The 16,447-nt window shown below is 40.7% G+C and overlaps 1 protein-coding gene across 5 annotated transcripts in view; it reads right to left on the reverse strand.

Annotated features, from left to right (window-relative positions):
• EBF1 (early B-cell factor 1) overlaps nt 1–16,447 on the reverse strand; it is a 391,177-nt gene that overhangs the window by 14,468 nt on the left and 360,262 nt on the right. For all 5 annotated transcript variants that reach the window (XM_012644792.1, XM_012644794.1, XM_012644791.1 and 2 more), the window contains 3 exons: nt 3,357–3,422; nt 2,149–2,326; nt 1,317–1,496 (listed from right to left, as the gene is read on the reverse strand). In XM_012644792.1, the coding sequence (XP_012500246.1) occupies nt 1,317–1,496; nt 2,149–2,326; nt 3,357–3,422 (424 nt within the window). The remainder of the gene's footprint in view (nt 1–1,316; nt 1,497–2,148; nt 2,327–3,356; nt 3,423–16,447) is intronic.

Raw genomic sequence — 16,447 nt, forward strand, 5'->3', positions numbered from 1 at the left:
ATTTAATGATACACCTTCGACCGGGCATGGTGGCTTACGCCTGTAATCCTAGCACTCTGGGAGGCCAAGGCGGGCGGATTGTTTGAGCTCAGGAGTTCAAAACCAGCCTGAGCAAGAGCGAGACCCCGTCTCTACTAAAAATAGAAAGAAATTAATCGGACAACTAAAAATATATAGAAAAAATTAGCCGGGCATGGTGGCTCATGCCTGTAGTCCCAGCTACTCGGGAGACTGAGGCAGAAGGATTGCTTGAGCCCAGAAGTTTGAGGTTGCTGTGAGCTAGGCTGACGCCAGGGCACTCTAGCCCGGGCAAAAGGGTGAGACTATGCCTCAAAAAAAAAAAAAAAATGATACACCTTCTATCCTTCCACAAATGTTTGGCCACATTTTACACATAGAAAGAGTCACCTACAATGTCTAAGATGAACTTAGTTACCTATGTAAAAATCCTCAGAGGGAAATAAAGAGATTTTGGGGACATGGCTTATGACAATTTATACATAAAGATGCCAGTTCATGGAGGTTCTTTAGATGCAATATAAATGCTGTACCAAAAAAATACTTAAGGTAAACTTCTTTAAGGCAGGGACAAGATACCAAAGAATGTTTCTTGTGTATGTATGTGTTTTTTTTTAGTTTGCCAGATTTTTGGATAAAATAAAGTGTGTTTTTTGATTTGTTTTCTTTTTTTAAGTATACAGCAACACAAAGAGAGAAAAAAATTTAAGCATAAAAAATAAAGGAGTCCTATTCCTAAAGGGAGAGAGTTTAAGTTTTAGACTATTGTTACTACGCTATACCATCACCACCACCACTTATTATCATCTTTGGATTACTGTGATTATTACTTAGATTTATTGAATGTGCCTCTCATGTGCCAGCCATCAGGACAAGCTCATTACCTACATTATCTTATCTATGTCTCACAGCCTGGATGGGGTGGGTGATAGTTCCTTTCCCATTTTACAGATGAGAAAATCAAGACTTGGGGAGGACATGTCGAGGGCCACCAGTTTGCAACTGGTTGAAGCAGAAGCCAACCCATCTCCCTCTGACTCCCACGTGTGGGTTCTTGGAATGACATCATCTGGCTGCTTTGGGTTGCAGCCGGGGAGACTTGTTGGGGAGGAAGGTGAGCAAGAGAGAGCAGAGGTTTCTGTTGGAGAGGAGGGTGCCTTTAGTGGCATCACCTGGGGCAGTGCCTTGCAGGATGGGAGCCCTCCGACCGAGGAGCCCTGCCCAGTGGGCCACACAGCACGATGCTCAGTTCTTCCAGGGAAAACGTGTGGGAAGGCAGGACACACATCTCTACTTACTGGCATAGGGCGAGTTGGCAGCTGAGCCGTTGAGGAAGGTTGGGGAGCCGCCCAGATTGGACATGGCGGCAGAGCCGTATCCGTTCATGCTCGTGGTGACGGAGTTATAGTTGGTCTGCTGGGGAGTGGTGCTCGGCACGTACCCGTGTGGTGATACGCTGCTTGAGTTGCGGGTGAAACCTGAGGGGCGGGGGCGAAACCGGGGATGAGGGTGGCGTTCAGATGGTGGCAATCCTGGAAGACTCAGGGAAAGGAAGGTCTCTGTTTCTTGCCCCCTCGCCACAACCCAGAAGGAAGGGATTGGGTGATTCATGTGCGTGGGTTGGTGGTGCTAGCTCTGTGATTAAAATGGAAAGCGAGCAAAAGACACATTTCTTAGGAGATCATAAATACTTAGCAGGGCCGTGAGAAGTGGCAATGCAGGCCTATAAATTATCATTTTGGAGCAGAAATAAATCCTGACCGAAGAGATGTACCCTGGAGTGAACAGGTTCCTATTCCCTGGGCAAGAATGATGTGCTTTGGCCCCTCAGGACTTTAATTCCATCCCTCTTTGCGATCTGTCACTCACGGTTTATGGTGAAAAGTCAAATGTAGACGTGGCTAAATGCATGCACCTCTCCAGCCCCCTGTACTAGATTATCAGATGTGACAGTTGGAACCAAAATTCTACAGTAACATTGGAGACACACAAACTAAGACTCTCCCCTTTGGGACAAAAATAATTTTTTAAAATAAAATTGTTTTATGACAAATAAATGTGGAGCAGGGAGCTTGAGGTTGGAAAGGGTCAGGGAGGGCAGGAGGGAGGGGAAGGGCAGCAGCTTCTGACCCTGATTGGTGGCTTGTGACGCCTCGGAGACGTTCACTGCCAGCTGTCCACTGAACGAATTCACGCCCATCATCCCCGCGTGGACCGAGGTGTTAGCAAGGGCCGGGAGCTGGTTGTGGTTGCGGGGGACGCTGTACAGGGCCTCTGCAATGTCTGCCGCTCTCTTCAGAATAATTTCCTGAAAAGTCAAAGGAATATCCCCTTTAGCTACCCCCAATCATACTCCCCATAATACCATTCTTCCAGTGCCAGGCACTTTGCCCAGGGCTTTCAATGGTTCACTGCTTTCAGTGGTTAAGCCTCCCGAAAAACCTGTGACGTCGGCCTCACATCATCATGCCCGTATAGCAAATGGGGAAACCGAGGTTCGGCAAAGCGAAGACCTCACCTAAAAACATTTAACCTCTGCAAGAACAGAGCTGAGATTCAGAGCTCCATTTGACTTTGAAAGCCCATTACCTTAACCATTCCTTCATACTACCTTATAGTCAAGATGTGATAGCACCACGGGGCTTCCCTGCACCAACAATGACACGTAGAACTCTGAGGTTACCAAGGAAGAGAGAGCGAGAGAGAGAGAGAGAGAGAGAGAGAGAGAGAGAAAGAGAGAAAGAGAGAGAGAGAGACTGACTCTGCAATTCATCTCTTCTGTTGACGTTAAGGGAAGGTTGTAAATGATGACCTGAGTCCCTGAGTACTAATGGGACTGTGTCCCCCAGACATTGACTCAGGCAACACAAAAAAAGAGGTGAATGATTTGTCACACTGTTTCCTAAGCAATTTGAATCCTATACATGGAGCTGCTCTACGAAATAGAAGCAGACAATATTCTTCAGGCCTTGTTACACTTTTTAGAAGAAATTAAACCCCCATTCTCTTCCTAAATTTGCTTGAAAACCTGAGAGAAATAAAATAAAGCACCGGTAACTCTCCTCTTCGATTATGAAGTACATTCCCACTAAAGATTAGTTTTAAATGGAGTACCTTTTCTTGCAAGGAAAATGATTCAGTAGAAAAGGCAATAAAAGATTTACAAAAGAGAGAAGGATTGAATAGCCTTGCAACATGTTATAGCTGAATTACTTATACTCTTAACTCATGCACATGGCTTTTCTATTTTTTGTGCTTTCTCGAGAGTTACAAGAATGAATCTGAGATCTTCAGTTGAACGTGGAAGTCCACACAGGTTAGAGGCCCAGAACGCTCACCTGGTTGTTGTGTGGCATCCCATACAGCGCTTCTACCAGATCCGCAGCTCTTTTGAGTATTACTTCCTGTCAAGAGAAAAGCAGATACATTCCTCTGAGTGAAGGTTACAGTCCTCTGAGTGAAGGCAGCTTATCGTTATCTTTCCACGGGATCATTCTGGTCCCTCTGGCCATCCCTTGCCAAGGCACTGCTAGAAAGGCAGTAGCGTGGGGAACCCCAGAGTGGTGTTCGATCGCCAGTTTATCCCTGCTCATATACACACCTAATTGAGTCAAACGAAAGGTGAGCATCATTGGTACCGCAAGATAAAATACATCGCTCAATAGTGCGCCATAGGCACGATAAAGCACTCATACGTTTATGGCTGAATACAATTCTGTGGTCATTTACTAGATTACTACAATCAATGTCATTCAGTGCATGTTATGAATCTCCAAGATGTGTTTATTTTGCACTTAATTGCTTATTCCAGGAACCCTGATCTTATCAGACAGGTCATTTTCGAGGGATTTCCAATCAATCTTCAGCCACTAGAAGCATGTAGCATTAAACTTCTTTTGTTTATCTCCCTTGTATGGCAGACTCATGATATAAGGGGGTGAAGCAGTAAACTCACATACTAAGGCAACGCACTGTTTGTCAAAGGCTCTTACAAAAGGATTCTCCCATCCCCGGAAGCCCCTTCTACACCAATTTTCATGGCTAGCAGAGTCTGTTTCTTTTATAGCAATTCTTTGCTATTTCAGTATTGTTTGTCATTTGTTCCTTCATTCTCATCCTATACGTATGCCCTGCTGCTCATTCCAGTTGAAGAAAACACATCTCCCTCTTTTCATTTAGGTGGGCTTCCATATTCAGTTTGCATGCTTGGTTCTAATAATATGGGGTACTCTCCAAAAATGCATATGGTGGTAATTTTTTTCATTCTAATCAAAAGAATCATTCTCTTTTCCTTTTGTCTTAATTTTCTGCAGATTCATTTATACCAGAATGTGTTGTGTGTGTGGAGGGGGGAAGCAAAGTTAAGTTTGATGTATATAACAATGGGAGCTTATCAGAGAACCAAACCTAAGGGTGTGGTATGATTAGCAGAGGTGATTTGCAGGAAGATATGTTTACCACTTTTTGCTGTAGGTAAAGTTTCAAACAGAAGTTTAACTTTAAATATTTTACACAATAGCCTTCTGCATGGAGAAGCAGTGCTGTTCAATTTTTATATACTGCAGACACTGATCAGAAAATAGGGATATAATTGCATTCATTTTGCTGTCACCATAGCCTCTTCAAAAATCCTGAACAACTCTTGAAATGACAAGCTTTTAGATACATATTAGCATTTTTCAATTTTAAATTCCCTATAATATAAGATAAAATAGTTGTCATACTACAGTAACTACTTATGACATATCTAATGTCCTAAATTCAAAAATGAGATAGAGGGGTTTTCAGTTCTCAATAAACATTTATGCTTGCCTTAAGCTGCCAGACCCCTTTATAAAACAGGTATTTTTCAAGTAGGGAGTAAAAAGCATTATATAATCAATGGGGTTTGAACCAATACATCTGAAATCATTTCTTTATTTTTTAATGCAAGCTACAAGATAATTTACCACTTTTTGTTTGCAGTATTGTCTGACCACAGCAGTTAATAATTTACTACAGTGTGGGCACACTAAACCCTATCCCCGGATCAAATTCAGCTTGTGCTGCTTTCACTAAAACCTCATGGCTTTATCTGGCTCTCAGGAAAGATTAAAACAAAACAAGATTGAGTTAGTTTATTTACTAAGATTTGACTTCTCTGGGTCTATGTTCATTTATTTCTTCAAATAAATATTTATGCTAGTGTTTGGGCTTGGCAGAGAAGATATTTTTCTTTCTTTCCATTATAGGAAAAAACAAAACAAGTCCCCTGTTTCTCAAAAGCATGATGAGGTGCAGGAAGAAACTGAACTTCACTCCTGTGACACTATCACTGGGGACTTAGAGCAGTCCTTATTTTAATTAATTTCATGGAACCAGGGAGGAGGGAAGTTTCAAAATTAAATTCCAAGATCTTTGAAGTTCTTTGTAAGCCTGAAAAAATGTTGTCGATCAGTGTATATTACATATTTTATCTTATCTATTGTTGGTGATAAAGTTTTTCAATAAGTTTTCAATAATCCACTTATTTCTTTTTCTACTTATTTCCATATGATACCCAGAGCTCTCATCACCATTTAATCTTTTAAGAATGAAACATGTGAATCTTGTTTCCTAAAGTTGCATCCGTCTTTGATCCATTATGCCAGAGCACGTCTCTCCATTCAGTACATTGCCATCGGTGGGCCACCAGCACAGTGCCACCTCAGGCCAGCGTTCTTGGATTTGAAGAGAGTGAACATAGATTTCTTGTCCTAGAAGCAACACCCGTAAGTGATATTTCCCCCATTTTAAAAAATCCTTCACTGCAGTACAACTTTTAAGGGCTTAAGGGAGACTTGGTTCGGCTTTGCCAATGTGATTCAGCTTCCATTAGTTATTTCTGCAAATGGGAAGGAGAAAGGAAATTTCTGGGTCCTCTATGCGTTAGTGCAATGGACCTGCAAGGTGCTTGGATTTCGGTGACCAGAAAATTGCTCTCACCTCCGTGTCATTACGCTCCCGGTGAACTAGCCCCCAAGCGTGTTTGTGTTGGGGATCTAATATATTGCCTTTCAATCAGAGCTGAGAGCCACTGAACACACAGACAGAACATGACGAGCAGGTCAGGAAAGCAATAAAGATTTTACAGAGCTGTCCAAGGTGCTAAATTTACTCAATAATGGGTTTGGCACCATAGTGTTAACCTCTCATTTACTACCAGTTTGAGGGACTAAATTGAAGTAGCTGACTTCATTTACCTTGAAATGTATATTTTATGACATTATGTAAGTAGATTGAAAGGGCACTGCAGTTTTAACAATTTAAAGGCTAAAGCATGTTTAAGATGAAACTTGAATATTTATTGTATATTGCACTTAAAGTATATAGAATGTTAAAATGTATTGATTAAATTTGTAAAAGGCATTATAAAAATGACAGGTAGTATAAAAGATGTATGCCTTTTAAAATCAAATTGATAGTGTATGCTATCTCTTCTGTGGTCACAAGTGTAATTTTTTTGCAGTTTTAGATGGTAATTTGAAAAATCTGTAATTTTGCATTAGGAAATGATTGAGCCTTGGATGTTAAAAAAAGAAATTTCCCATAAGGGGAAAAGAGCTGGATGTTTCATATAATCTTTTGTCTCTAAAATTGTTCTTAAAGTCTTATTTTTTGTGGCATTAGGCGGGAGCACAGTATAAGGATCCTTCCGTTCTAATATGCAATTTTAATATTTCTGAAAAGAAAGAGCACTTGACTAGCACTAATATCTAATTTTTCAAGGCATTTATTTGTCAGGAGAGATTTTTTCTTCTTTTCATAATGTTTGAAATGTCTCCCTACTTGCAGTTTTAAACATGAGGGTAGATATTAGACTCTTCCAAGATAATTAATCCTATCCTTGGATTTAAAAAAAAATCCCATTTGGGAATTAAAAAGACAAATACTAGTATCCTAAATATTGAAAAGCCCCAGAGTCTCCTTCTAGAGTAATGCTTGTTCTCCAATCTACATCCTGAGTAAGATGATTTTTCTTTTTATGGCCTTCGATTTTTTTCTCTCTTAAAGATACAGAAAATGTTTACTCCTTAAAGACAACAACAAGTTTTTGCTGATCTGTTTTATCTCACAATGAAAATCTGGCTTCACCTGTCTTGCTATGACCATCAGCTGGTGATTATGTGAGTGGAGGTCCACAGAGAAAAAAGTGAATACATTATGCTAAATCTATCTAGAGTCTACAGAAATACTGGGGAGACTCAAGGAGGACTGGGGTTCCACGCAACAGTTTAGGTATAATCGTTATGGTTCTTACTTATGTTTTGGCAGCTTTATAATAAAAATCCTGAATGGGCCACAGATACAAAGAGAACATTCAGCTTTACTTTCTATGTTGCAACTCAATTAGCAAATACCATTTGAGCTTCTTGTTGCCCCACTTGTCACGCATGGATATTATTCTCCAGCACTTTCAAGGCACATTATCTTCCCGGAACTGAGCGACAGGTTTTTACGAGGGTTACAAAACATTGCTGCCAGCATCTGGTCTTAACCATCTTTATCCATCTTGTCTCCCAAGGCATCTGAAGAGCTGCTCCCTATTCTTGTCCTCCCCAGCCTAGAAGTAAACCATCTGGCTCCTTCCTATGTCCACACCTTCACCCCTTTTGCCATTCCTTTTTTGGGAATGCTGGCTTCAACCTGTGCCCATTTATAATGCTTCTCCATCCTCTAAAGCCTGGTACTGAAGGTGGCGGTGGTGGTATAGTAATGAAAGAGATAAATCTCATTTATCGAAAGTGGAACATGAACTCATTCAGTCTTAACGCAGAGCCCCTTGAGGTGCTGTGTGTGTTACCATTTGGCAGATAAGGACACTGACACTCACTGAAGTCAGCTAAGTGTTCCTCAGTTTGACACAGCTGACCAGTGGCTGAGCAAGGATTCAACCTCTGGCCTGTTAGGTATCAGAGCCTGAGCTCTTGAGAATTATACTATTCTATCAGAAATAATTCCACATTCACTGATACTTCAGCTCGTAATCTCCCCCATTCCTCTGAAAAACAGTGTGGCCATCTGTACAACCCAGCATAGCAGAGAAGTACATGCTGAGAGGTCATTTTGCTCTGATCTGAAATGTGTTAGTCTTCACGCTTAAGCTAGACTGTAGGCTCTTTGAGGCCATAGACACGTCTTAATCTCCTTCTCTAAGCCCCTAGCACCATGTTCGGCCAACCACAAGTCTTGAGAGATTCTTGTTGAAGAGTTTACTCTAAGATAGTCACTGATTTTAAAAAGTGCATGCTTAATTTACATGATGAAATGACACAGTCATATATTTGGCATAGGTTATAAAAGCAGAAGACTTAAATTTGGTGTTCCATTTGGCTATAGGCTTTTTAATCCAATATATAAATTCCCAGAAGTCAAGTTTTGATCACTGTGAGTTTTTTATTTTATGTCACTTTTCTTTTTATGAATTTGCTCTTTCTCTCCTGCTGGCTTGTGCTTACATTTTAATTTTGTGATTAATATAATGAATCATGTCTAGTACAGACATTAGCTCAAGTTATAGACTGCTAGCAACATGACGTTGGTCTTGATGTACCTCAGCCTTTTATTAACTGTACTCTTAGGCCCTTAGAAATACTTAGGTATTTGCACATTAACAGAAAGTCACATTGGGAACCAGCCATATCATGTCAAATACATCTTTTCTTCTGTTTCATGACATTGAAATCTCTGAGGATTATTCACCATCTGTGGGAGTCTTCTCTTTAGCATTTGACCTCAGACGTGTAGCTAGTGAGCTCACATTTACTGGCCATATCTAGCCTTCCAGGGTTTAGGGGAAGGTTGTCTAACTGACCAATACTAGACTCATTTATAAGTTCAATTCAATGTTTTGGGTAACTCAAACCCAGATGAGCAGGAAAGATGGCTTGAACTTCCTTTCATTCATAGTACATACATCTAAGCCAACTTATAAAGCCATTTACCAACACGACATTAATTTTCAAGTTTCAGAATTAGATTTTGAGACTCTGGGAACTCCCTCATAAAATTGAGGCCCAAGGATGCTTCAGTAATTTGGGAGGGCAATCTGTGCTTGGCTTTATGCTTGCTCGAGTGGGAAATAATGTTTTGAGAGATACGGAAGAAAACAGAAGATAAACCACAAGCATCAATTATCAAAGTTGAGTTGGGTGATTCCTGAGAAATAAATACAATAATTTTCTGTCACTGTACATCTCCCTGACACCTGTTTATCACCAGTCTACTCTGCCTTATCAGGGGATTTAAGATGCAACGGGCCACCTATCAGCAACATAAAATGAAGTAGAATGGCAAAATTATTCCTGATTTAGAGATGATAAGCACCTGTCCATGAAATCAGCATTGATTTCACTGCTGGCCTCCTTGCTCTGGAGTTTGCTGTAGGAACCAGATTTTGGAGTGTACATTCAGCTCACCAGACTTTAAGTTCTGGCTCTTTCTCCATTTACTTCTGAAAGTCTGGGTGCTATGACCTATTGGAAAGCCCAAATGCTGAAAAATTGATTAGAAGTGTCTTGCAGCCCACTTCCTGCAGAGCTGGATGTACAATGCAGTAACTACCAGTTGTACTGAGATGTATTTCTGTGGAGGGTAGTTTTATATCCCAACTTCCTTTGTGTTTATTCAGCCAAATGGAAAATTCCACAATGGTAGACTTTGCATTCTAAAAACTCAGTATAATGAGGGCAGTGAGGGAAAGAGTAAAAAAAAACAAAATAACACTTGGGCACTGTTTAGTTTCCCATCCTCTGAGACATTCCTCAAATTTTTCATTTTTCTTGTAATATGAACTCCTTGAAATAGAGCTTTACCGCAAATCATTAGAAGCCTTTAGTGTCACACTTTAAACACTCTTTACTCAGAAGCCCTATGACTGAGAAGAGTCACTTACATTTAGCACGGATATAATTAAACATGTTTCTGTTGAAAGGGGCATTCTCATTATGGCTAAGGACCACTTTAGAGTAAATTGAAATGGAAAGGAGGAGCATAAATGAAGTATAGGTAGCAAGTGGTTATTTCCAGGGAGGCATAAAATGCCAAATGTGTAACAATTATATTTTACAACCCTGCATTCTAAAGGCTTCATAGTATTTTATTATATAAGAAGATTCAACTGAAGCTTTGACTGCTCTACAAAACATCCTAGTGCATACTTGTTGCCTATAGTCTTTAAAGAAAAAAAAATTAAATTCAAACCACAGTCAAAATCTGTAGAAATTTCCAGAACAAAGGAATGAAATATTTTGAAAGAATCTACTGCTATTAATACGAGAGGCCAAGGCATCAAAAGCATTCGAGTCTAGAGAAAATGCAGGGGGTACTTCTGAACCTCCTCTAATTTTCAAGTTGATTTTATGTTCAGATTAGATGACAGCCATCTTACTTCTCAAACGTATTATTATGTGTCACCCGCCAGCGTGGCTAGAGGTGCACCAGCAAGCTCTGCCTTTGTTAAAAACATGGTGTAGGAGACTTCTGAATCATATGAAATTAAACCAGGTTGTAAGCTAACACAGTATCAACGTAAGACATACTAACTTACATGATTGACTTTTACAGTGGAAAGAAAAAGGCTGTTTGCAAGCAGCTGTTATTGCCTCAGTGGAAAAAAAAAAAATCAATGAAAGTGAAATGAACAAGAGATTTTGTCTGAGTTGCAGTTAATACCACTGAAGAGCTATGGATATTAAAAGGTCAACAAATAAATTAGCCAGAGTGTTATGAAATGAATGATTTGGCTCATAATTTTATTGAGTGAAAATTGTTCGCTGCCTATTAGACCAGGTAATTTTTATCTGGTGCCTCAATTACTGTTCCGTAAGCAATAATATAGTTGTAAGAGCTGTTGGTTCGATCGCGTGACCTCTGAGAAGCTGGCTAGGACAGCTGACTTTACTATGATGGATAACTAAGCTTGGGCTCCATGAGGTGCCAAGCTTCCCTTTCCTGCAAGGGGATCTCATAAAAGAAACATTACAGCTTGATTCATTTTACCAAAATGTTCAACTTTTCAAGTGTCAGCAGTTAAGTATAAATTGTGAAACCAGGTATTCCTGAGAAGAGTTATGACAATGGTTTTCTCCCCTTTTGGGTCTCCTGGCATTTTCTTCTAAATGGTGTCATGGTAATTGGTGAATGGGAGCCCGGGGTGCTTCCCGCCACAAATACAGTGAAAAATGGTGTCTGCACCCTTGTGAATATGACCTGCTTGGAGGTACAGAGCTGAACTTGGTAACCTCTGGCGGGATCTTCTTATTCCAATTCATTGTACTGGTTTAAGACCCACGCTCTGGGTTAGGTCCTGCTGAGTGGCCTTGGAAATCGACTTTCTGATCAGGATAAAAGTCTCCGCTTAAAGAGAAAGCTCTGGACAGAGGTGTCTTTTTCAGGGGTAGGTTGTAAAGTCAGCACATGAAACAAAAACTGCCTAGAGTCAAAATTACCCTTGACAATCTTTTAAGTCACCTTTAAGTCGGCAAGGCCTGGGCTTTTAGAAACACAAAAAGCCCCAAATTAACTACTTCTGTTTCTCTTTGTCTTCTGGCTCTGGCTTTTCTTTCCCTGGGGCAAGGCACAATAAGTATCTAGCTTGAAAGTAAAAGGACCACAGAGTAAACAAAGAGATGTATTTGTCACGTAGGTACCTGTGTGTTTGTATGTTCGTGTGTTTGGTGTGTGCATACAAATATATGTGTATGTTTATATTTTTGGACACAACTAGAGTTAAACCTGAGTAAGTGATACGTGCTCATGCTAGAACTATATTGCACTTTAAGGATATCTAAGGGAGGCAAAAATATAGTTTGCTTTTGCTTCTGAAATTGTTGAACATCATCAGTTATTATATGTACCTCAAGAGATATCTGTCGATGATGATTGCCAAGGCTTTACAGATGGTCCTGAGTATAACTGCAATGAAAATCCACTGCCTCAAGACTGCTGGGGCTCGATCTTTGTTCCTCCAGTGCTTAATTATTCAGGGCTGAACATTGTGAGCAAGAGTTAAGACCTCCTAGCATCTTCGTTCCTAAGGGCTTCAGTTTTTAAGAGGAGGATGTCGGGTGGTTGGAGGTAGAACTGAGTTTGTTTCTTGTTCCTCCTGTTACTTCTCCTTGACCTGGTGAGTAATTATATTCGATGCCACTGTACTGGGGTGTGATATGAAGTGGGTTAAACTTAACCCTCCTCATCAAGAGCTTAGTGCTGAAAAAGAACTTGAAAGAGGTCCAGGGCTGAGCTATTGGATAACTGTTAGTGCAAGGCCCTCCACATGGCTCTGCAGCTAAATAGGGAAAGAACGGTTCCTAAGGTTTGTCTGCGTGTATGTGCTGAATTCTTGCTGTCACTTTTGCCTAGCTCAGCCCTTTGTGAGCTAACCTCAGTCTAGGCTACCACTTCCCTCCTCCCTCCCACCAAGCTTGAGGGATTTTAAGATTGCTTTGCAAAATGGCCTTTTATCTTCAAATTCGTTTTTCTTACTTCTAGGAGGCACTCCTTAGAGATACAGGCTCTGGATCCGGAGTCCGATAGACTTGGCTCAAATCCATGCTCTGCTACCTATTAGTACTGTAAACTCAGGCCTCTGTGTCCTCATCCCGTGAGACAGAGTTAATACCAACACACCTGGTTTGGTAGATTATATTTAGTTAGTGCTAATCAAGCAATAGCCAGCAATATGATGGATAGCCCCCACTGATTTTCCAGAAAACTTTGGTAAAATACATACATTCTTACAGTCAGTGTGTATTGCGTGTCTGAGTGTTGTGTTTGAGATGCCATCCTATTAGTGAAAGCCTAAAAAAGATTCTGAATGGACTAATTAGGAAGTATGGGGAAGTAGAAAACCCCCATTTACTAGCTGTGTAAGCTTGAGTGGGTTACCTGTCCTCTCTGAGCCTCAATTTCCTCATCTCTAAAATGGGAATGATACAATAATGACAGACAGGATAATTTACTGCAAAACAAGTCAGTTAAAGACAAAATGAATAGGCTGGGCGCGGTGCCTCACGTCTGTAATCCCAGCACTCTGGGAGGCCGAGGCGGGTGGATCGCTCAAGTTCAGCAGTTCAAGACCAGCCTGAGCAAGAGTGAGACCCCCGTGTCTACTAAAAGTAGAAAGAAATTATCTGGACAACTAAAAATACATATATAGAAAAAATTAGCCGGGCATGGTGGCACATGCCTGTAGTCCCAGCTACTCGGGAGGCTCAGGCAGAAGGATTGCTTGAGCCCAGGAGTTTGAGGTTGCTGTGAGCTAGGATGACGCCACGGCACTCTAGCCCGGGCAACAGAGTGAGACTCTGTCTCAAAAAAAAATAAGTAAATAAAATAAAATGAATAAAGTAAAGAAGTAACAATTATAACTGTTGTGGGGGCCATGGGCCTTTTCAGTGAAGCCACAGCTTCCTTTTCCAGAAAAATAATATGTGCAGGCATGTATGTGGGCATACTCCTAACACACACACACACACACACACACACACACACACATACATACACATATAGAGATTCTACATACAATTTCGGGGATGCACAGATGTAGGCTAAACTCCCCTGATAAAATAAATATAAGTAGTAGGGGATAGCAAGCCCCTAAACAGAGCACATTGTCAACTGGGGAAATGGAATTTGCCTGTGAATTTTCTGGCAGATATAGGGGAGGGAAGGGGAAAGGACTGCATTCCACAGTTAGTGTTTTTGACAAGAGAATATGGAGACAAAATGTTTCCTGGGATCGAATTCAAACGTGTTTTTTTCTAAGAGTTGAATATACCATAAGATTTGCATTTTTTTCCTGTGTTTTGTTTGAATAGGGTCACTTTTGTTTCTAGATATAATGTTAATAGAGTTTCTTCAAATTAAAAAAAAAGTAAATAAATAAATAAATAAGATGAAGAGGGGGGCCAGTGTCAGTGTGGAAGATAAAGATGTCAGGTTTTCTTTCTCCTTTTCTGAATCCCTTAGTCATCCTGCTTTCTGCTAAGAGGCAATGTGCTTATGCAAAGATTTCTTATTTGTGTTTTCACTGATGCAACTGCAGGTTTTGAATTACTGATAGTCTTTGCATAAAGACTAAAACAATAAAAGCATAATTAGAAGACATTGTATACAGCCGACTCCGGTTTTATTTTGCCCCAGCTCTGTATTTATGATAAATCACTAAACACGAACGCTCTTTAGGGAGGGTGATTTTGGGTCTCATCTCTCCACTGAGCAAAAACAGTGCCTGTGACTGGAGACTGAATTTCAATTTTGCAAGTGTACAGTTGAACTGAATAATATTTGGCACAATGCAGTGCACAACTGAGCCACTAAATGGCTGATTTACTAAATTATTATTAGATGAGCCCTTGCTGTTCCAAATGAAAGTGCAGTCACTGTCTTCCTTCATGGTGTGTTCAAATTGTTCTGTGTTTAAATATTCAGCATGAGGCTAATGTGAACTGATGAACTGAGACTATAAACATTCACTTTCAATACAGATAGAGCGACAGAGATGCAACATATCATGTGGCCCGCAGAGGTGAAAATGATTTATATTTAAGGATGTTGCTGCCTACTTCCATTACTTTAAGGTACTCTTAATTAGCCTGGTGTTTGAAATGACTAATTCCCATGTACACAGGAAGAGCAGCTTCATGGAGACTGAGATTTTCGAATGCCAAGGAAGGAGACACTACCATGAGGATTTGCTGCTTCTGTAGTACCAAACCTTGAGTTTTCTTCCTGGCTGGCTGGCTACGTAGTACCAGCAGAGTAGTGCGTCTGCCAGGGCAACCATGGTGCTTGACATTCAATGTGCTCTTTACGCCCACCCAAAGGGTCCACCATCCATCCTGCCTCTGATCTGTCCTTCCTACAATCCGTCGCCCCCAGCATCCACCTCCCTCTCCATCCATCCCCTGCTGCATGGCCAGGCTAGCACCTCGATCCTGATCTCGCTGGCTTCTTTACTGACACCTGCTGGAATGAACAACAACCCTTTGCTCCTTGGACAAATATAACCCCTCCTCTCTCTTTCCCCTTTGAGGGCAGTTATAGGCAAGCACTTAAAATACTGTGATCACTTACAGTAGATTAGAATTTTTTATTGGTGCCGTGTTGCCATAACAACACAAAGGCAGCAGATGACTTAAGCTAAGCTTGCAAAGCAAAAGGCTGCTCATCTGGCAGTTAAAATGAATACAGTTCATTTCACAAGTTTCCCATATGGACTCTTAGTGTATGGTAATGAGGAGACCATATGGTGAGAGAAAAGGCACTGAGAACAATTGGGTTCCACTGGCTGAGTGGGAACTTGGGAGAGAAAACCCGGGTGAGAGATTCTGGTTTGCTCTCTGGGTTCAAGGTTTGGCTGAGGTTTGTTTGGGATGGTTGTTTTCCATAGGGGTTTCGAGTTTCTTAATCCGTTCCTTAATATGTAGGCTGTGCGAAATGACAAACATATTGCAAATTTTGCAATATCATTCATCACAAACTGTCAGCGGTGTTTGCAAATCTGACTTGCAAGATCTTTTAAATGTGTTGTTCTTAAAAGGCAACAGTACTAAGTTTTTAGACAAAGTGCAGGAAAATTTAAGCACTTCTGACAAGCAGAAACATTAACAGTAATCATTTTTAAAACACTCACATCTTTTGCCTGCATGTTTAGCTGTAAATAATGCTAGAATGTATAAAAGCTTTAAAGTAAAATGTAATAAATACTTTTTATTATGTTTCATAAAGGATAAAAAAATACGTTGCGCCATGTATATGTGCTGTCTATACGTGCAGATGTATAGAGATGGATTGCTCCTCTTCTCCTCACTACTAACCAGATTGGAAACCTGGGAGGACAGCTTGAAAAAGGCTCTAAAGTCAATTCTGTACTATACATGCTTCATAAAAGATGAATATAAATGCATTAGTTAGACACGGTGAGCTAAATTAGAAGGTCAGGCAGGGCTGGGAGGGCTGAAAAATCACACAACCAATGAGTGTAATTACTCTTTTTTAAGTCTATTAAGTGGTGTTGTTCTATCAAGGCTCAGGGGTATAGGACATGAAGAACAAGATAAAGTAATGTGTATTTATTACTCCCACTGGATCAATTTACCAGATATTTTCAGCTCCATAAAGCAAAATACACAAATGCAGCTTTTGTTACTTTTCTCAAACTGCTTTATTTTCTCTAAAAGAGGGACTGGAGGAAAAACACATGTGCCCTGAGAAGGTCTCCATGCCAACCCCTCTCAGTGGGGGACAGAGAGAAAGCTGGTGAGAGTCTGCAGGACGGGGCCAGGTATTGGCATGGGTAGGGGCAGAGAAGCCAACCGCCTCAAGGCAGAATTATCTGGGTGTTCAGATCCGAAGGAAAAGTCGGAACTCAATGTAGTAGAAACAGTGGCTTCTGAGCCCAAGGACA

Source organism: Propithecus coquereli, unplaced genomic scaffold (assembly GCF_000956105.1).
Source record: "Propithecus coquereli isolate 6110/MARCELLA unplaced genomic scaffold, Pcoq_1.0 Scaffold220, whole genome shotgun sequence".
Taxonomy (NCBI): domain Eukaryota; kingdom Metazoa; phylum Chordata; class Mammalia; order Primates; family Indriidae; genus Propithecus; species Propithecus coquereli.